The sequence below is a fragment of the Carcharhinus amblyrhynchos genome, unplaced genomic scaffold (assembly GCF_965287045.1).
Source record: "Carcharhinus amblyrhynchos unplaced genomic scaffold, sCarAmb.v2.hapA scaffold_56, whole genome shotgun sequence".
NCBI lineage: Eukaryota > Metazoa > Chordata > Chondrichthyes > Carcharhiniformes > Carcharhinidae > Carcharhinus > Carcharhinus amblyrhynchos.
The window spans coordinates 1,224,106-1,230,105 of NW_027649797.1; the positions used below are offsets into that span (position 1 = coordinate 1,224,106).

The following is a 6,000-nucleotide window of genomic DNA, read 5'->3' on the forward strand; positions in this document are numbered from 1 at the left end:
TCCTTCTGCGCTGCTGATAGTGCAGCGCTCCTTCTGCGCTGCTGATAGTGCAGCGCTCCTTCTGCGCTGCTGATAGTGCAGCGCTCCTTCTGCGCTGCTGATAGTGCAGCGCTCCTTCTGCGCTGCTGATAGTGCAGCGCTCCTTCTGCGCTGCTGATAGTGCAGCGCTCCTTCTGCGCTGCTGATAGTGCAGCGCTCCTTCTGCGCTGCTGATAGTGCAGCGCTCCTTCTGCGCTGCACAGGGAGTGTCAACCTAGATGTTGTGTTCAAGTAGAATCATTGAATCCATACAGTGCAGAAGGAAGCCATTCGGCCCATCAAACATGCACCGACAGCAATCCCACCCAGGTCCATCCCTGTAATTCCATATATTTACCCTGCTACTCCCTCTGACACTAAGGAGCAATTTAGTATGGTCAACCAGCCAATCCAACCCACACATCTTTGGAGTCTGGAGGAAGCTGGAGCACCTGGAGGAAACCCACGAGGAGAACGTGCAAACTCCACATGGACAGTCACCCAAGGCTGGAACTGAACCTGGGTCCCTGACACTGAGGCAGCAATGCTAACCACCGTGCCACCATACCTAGAGTGGAACTTGAATCCACAGTCTTCTGATTTGGAGACAGGAGTGTTACCCACTGAGCCACAGTCAACACAGTAAAGATTTATATTCGCTAAGATTTTGCAAATTATTAAAGAGGGTAAAACAGGGCTTTTCTCATGATTGCTATCAAATGTCCTTCACTGTGGTGCAAACATGGACATCAGGAGAAGCCCTTCATGTAGAATGTCCTGCCGATACTAAGTGGCCTTAAACAGGCAAATTCCCATGTCTGTCAGAGATAACATTTGGCACTTTCAGTTTTTGGACCTTAACCCCGGTGAGAGTCAGCAAGTTCAGAAGGGACAAAGGAAATATTGCTGGCCGTGGGGTGAAAGGAGGATGAGGTAACACTTGCTGCACAGCACTTTGGCACTGAGTCCGGGCGAAGGGCTTAGTGCATGATCCCTCTGAGTGTCCATAGATTTATTAAGATATTATTGTCTCCCTTCTCTATTCTATGCAGTTTTAAATTTTGCTGAACCTGTATTGATTGTGGCCAGTTCTTAAACCTCACTGAGCATATCACTGTGTGTCTGTGCAGCATCTGATGGAGTAGTGACTGCTGCAATATCTACACCTGACAAACAAAAAGATATTAAAATAACCGGTACAAAAAATAAATTATTTAAAAAGACCAGGAAACAAAGCATAGAGGTTAAAATGATTCAAAAAATGAAAGGAGGCAGCTCTCTTTGGATGAAAGCAGTTTTGTGATTTGTGCAGAGGTTAACTCCAATCCATTCTCAACTCCTGACAGAGATTGCAGCCCTGAAGGATGCTGACACAGTCTCAGTCAGCATGAAATTTGCCAGTGGTGCTATCGTCACACTTGATGTCAGTCAGCATTGTACACGCAGTAGTGACCAGAGGTTGGAGGTAAGTCACTTCTCCACAGATATATAAGCAAATGGTTGTCACGCCTATCCCCACCAGGATTCCTCCTTCATCTCTCACTGACTGTTCCCTTCACCCTTTTATTTAAAATCTTTTTTTTTCAACCATCTGTCTCCACAATTTCATTTCTGAGAGTGCCGGTTCTATCTGGTGTACAACTTCCACAATGCCAGTCAACCTGGTGGATATTCAGTTGTAAAGGAATATCATAGCAGTCAATTCTTTGTTTTGTCCTATGCTCACCTCACACAAGTTTGGGAGTGTTTACTGGGTAATCAGTGTAGGAGCAAAGTTTTCACTCACGCTGCTTAATACTGTTTCAAGCGGTGGGTGCGGGTGGGGGGAGGGGTGGTGAGTGCAGGGTAGTGATGGTATTGGTGATGTGCACATCAGGGTGCTGTGTGTTTAAATGGCATGCTCATCCACATGTTTGTTTTTGAATCCTTCAAGGTTCACGGATCAGAAGGGACACTAAGGATGGACAATCGGAATGCACTGGGAATAACTGAGCAGGGCACACCAAGACCTGTCTGTTCCCACCTGCATTACGACCAGTACAAAGATGCTTATAGAGATCTGCTGAAACACTTCCTCAAGACTCTGAAAGGTTAGCAAAGGGGCAGAAATACAGTAATGTGATGGTTCTATGTTTGTGATTTGGATTACAAAGTAAATTACTACTGAATATGTTAGCTCACCAGTTGTAAGTGTGGCCGTCCAGAAGATTTGGGGCCTCGATAGATTAGATTGCCATTTACAGAAGCTGAATTAAGTATCATAGAATCATAGAATCCCTACAGTGCAGAAAGAGGCCATTCAGCCCATCAAGTCTGCACTGACCACAATCCCAACCAGGCCTTATCCCCATAACCCCTCACAATTACCCTGTTAATCACCTGACGCTAGGATCAGTTTACCATTTCCAGTCAACCTAATCTATCAGTTTGGTTTCAATGCGTACCATTCTCATCTCAAATCAGAATATTTGTGAGTTCAAGCTGCATCCTGTAAATGAATTTAAAAAAGCCCCACTGCAAAATTCATGCATGGATATTTAAGCGGGAGTGCTGCATTTTATTTTAGTTCTTTTGGTGTGACGTGTGTGTTGCTAGCAGGCCATACCTCATACTATCAGCCCAATTCAGAGGACAGTTAAGAATCAATCACATTGCTGTGGATCTGGAGTCACATGTAGTCCAGACCAGGTAAAGATGGCAGATTTCCTTGTGTCAATGATAGTTTCATAGTCAACGTTACTGAGATTAGCTTTCAATTCTAGGTTTTAGTAGTTGAATTTAAATTCCACTAACTGCAATGGCAAAATTTGAACCATGTCCCTAGGACGTTAACCTCGACTTCTGGATTTCTGCTCCAGTGACATTACCACGATGCCACCCTCTCCCCCAAGGGAGTGCTTTCTTTTGTGTGGGACTTCAAGGTTCAGACGAATGTAGATATACCACAGTGTGTCATCATAAAAGAGCAAGAATCCTTATTTTTGACGCCACTTGCCAGTAAATAGATTAACTGGTCAGTCGTTTTATTGTTGAGGAATCTTCCTGTTAGCAAATTGACTGTTGGAGCTGCCTATCTGAGCAACAATGACTGTCTTTCAGAAAATAATTGAATGGCTTTGAAGCTGTTTTGGGGTACCCTTAGGATGTAAAAAGCAACCAAAAATATACAAATCTCTTGCTCTTACAATTATAAGGTTTATGAGATTATGTTTTGGGGTCTGTGCCTTTAAAGTAAAATTAAGGGAGTCATGTGAGCTTGTTCTGACGTTTGACTGACAGTAGGCTTGAATGTTTTAATTGTTAGAAATTAAAAGGGGGCCCAGATCGTTTCACTGGGAAAAAGGTGTAAAGTGTTTACACTTGGAGACAATGGCAGGAGTCTGTGTACTAACAGCGGAAAGACTAAGTGTCTCCAAAGTCTCAGAAAAGAGAATGCTGGGCTGTAAAAGTTGTGTTTTAACAGTCCATTTCCTTCCAAGATAGAAGAGAATTGGGGTCTCAAGGAAAGCAAATCAGCATTTCTACCTGGATTCAATGCCCACTGTATGATTCACGTTGCCACAGTAGTGGGTGTTTGAGAGGACAAGGGTGTAAAGATATCCCTGAAAACTCACAGACAAGCTTAGTTTGCCAGGGTCCATGAGAGCGACAGCAGTTACAGATAACAAGACACTATTGTTCATTACACAGGAATGCGGGTTGTCATACTTTCAGCTATTATTTGGAAGTTTGAATTTTTTCTTAAATGTTATTGGTCTCTACAAAAATTGTAACACCATTTAAACTCTCTGGATTTCTCACTCTTCGGTTTCCCAATTTTTATCTCTCTTTGAAAGCACTGACTTCTAAGAATCAGCAACCTTTGCCACTTCGTGCCAGCTCTAGCAGGGAGGATGCAGGGACCGCATTACTGCTGAGTGTTATTCTCTGACAATGCCTACACCCATGTAATTTCCAGAGTATGTCACTGGGTTTATCCATTAGACAATCCTAAGTCTTTAAAGTTTAAAAGCATTCCAAACTCCACCGATACCTCAGTGGGAAAATGCATCACATCATTGTAGAAAGGTCTACATTTAACTGATCTTGTCTGGAATCACAGAGGTGGCTGTTTTAACTTGCAAATCCACAATGGGTGAGATACAGGATTGCCACCATCACCTATGTAACCAGATCCCAGCAACAGGCTGCTCCTTGCATTTTATATAGTGTGTTTCACAATCTCAGCACATTTATAGCTAATGAAGTACTTTTGAAGTGCAGTTGCCGTTTTAACGTAGGAACATGGCAGCCAATTTGGATGTAGCAACCTCCCTCAAACAGAATTAAGGCGATGGTCAGATAATTTGATTTGGTTGAGCACAAATATTGGGCAAAACCCAGGGAAGAATTCCCCTGCTCCGCTTTGAAATAGTGCCGCAGGATCTTTTATGAGAGCCTTGGTTTAACATCTCATCGGAAAGATGGCATCAATAACAGTCCCACAGTGCCAGCGTAGGTTTTGTGTTCCAAGTCTCTGTAGTATTTTTGAACCCGCAACACCTGTCAGCCGCAGATGGGTGGGGTGTGAGAGTGCTGTCTTCATTTATAGAACCGTATCCCAGCCCCCTTGTTCAGGAGAGAAAGCAGGAAGGAGCAATACTGATGTTACCATGCATTAAACTGGAACTCTGGGCTTAATAACTCTTGGCTTATTGCTTGCTGTAGAAACAATTTTTTTTATTTTTGAGTAATTGTTTGCTCTTCCCTCAGGGAAAGAGGAGCCTTTTATCACGAAGGAGAACTTCCTGTGGACGATTCAGGTTGCAGCAGCTGCAGAGCAGTCTTGGAGGAACGGTTCAGCAGTGGATCTGCGGAACGAAGCCCTCGACGGCACAGTTATCAAAACTGAAGTGCCCTGAAAAAAAGCAGATGGCAGGAAAATTGAGGACCGTGTTTAATGGCTATCTGTAACAGTACCTGGTTGGGGAAGCAGAGAGGAAACAGGAAACTGAGAACTGTTCCATAAACTGCTTGTCACTCTTGTAGACCGATACTTGTAAAGGAAAAATTTTATTCAAAGTAGTGGGTTAGAATGGTAGCAGATAGACCAGCTGGTGTGGGGGAGTTAGGTGCAAGAGACCAGGGAGGAGATGTGAAGGGGAGTGGAGTGAGTTAGCCCACCTTGCAGGTCTAACTCTGATGTCCCAGCAAGAACCCATGTTGTATAATCACTTAGCAATTGGCAATGCCTGGCATTATGAATGTTACACAGGAAGAAGTTGGAGCTTCCAACATATGGAAGCTTTTGAGTGTCTACTGTTGAATTAGTAGAATTGCATTGCCTCCCCCTCCCTCTCTTCCCACCCCTCAATTGTACTCCTCATGTGCTTTTCAGCAACAAGCAACAGCTGATTATTCTACCTATTGTCTACCAATAAGTGTATTGAATTTCAGAACTGTACCGATGGAGCTCGGATGCTTTTGTGTAGGTGAAGCACTCCCAGCAGCACATCTGGAATGCGGCCTGGGCTTAACATCTATTCTTCAGATGACCTCGGGGCGTGATGAGAATTTTTTCTGCCCGTGAATCAGAAGTGTATTTCTATACCATTCCTGGTATGATGGCGGTGGATTAACACAAGTACTGTATATGTATAACTGATGTAACCCAGTCTGCGCATGCTTTTGTTTGCTGTACTTTAGATGCAATATTGGCATTTTCACAATCCTGTAACTTAATTGATTTAACAGAATTAGGTCTTATGTATACGATAGGTTAAAAGGGTAATTTATTTAGAAATATGTGTTTTTATATTTGTAATTATTGGCCAGTTTAGGATTGCTTCTAAACATTATTATTGTTGGACTTGTTTTTACCAGAGCAGAGGCAACAATTGGGAGTTGGACAATTAAAAAGAACGTAACCTCTGTTTTAACTGAAAGGCATATAGCAATGAATGGTTAATTTTTATTTAAAAAAAATGTAAACTTTTTAATAGA

At 43.0% G+C, this 6,000-nt stretch overlaps 1 protein-coding gene across 2 annotated transcripts in view; it reads left to right on the plus strand.

Moving 5' to 3' along the window:
- LOC145337662 (myo-inositol 2-dehydrogenase-like) overlaps nt 1-6,000 on the plus strand; it is a 29,928-nt gene extending 23,928 nt beyond the window's left edge. For both annotated transcript variants that reach the window (XM_080182473.1, XM_080182474.1), the window contains exons 7-9: nt 1,365-1,483; nt 1,952-2,108; nt 4,771-6,000. In XM_080182473.1, coding sequence (XP_080038599.1) covers nt 1,365-1,483; nt 1,952-2,108; nt 4,771-4,919 — 425 coding nt within the window. In that variant the 3' untranslated portion in view covers nt 4,920-6,000. The remainder of the gene's footprint in view (nt 1-1,364; nt 1,484-1,951; nt 2,109-4,770) is intronic.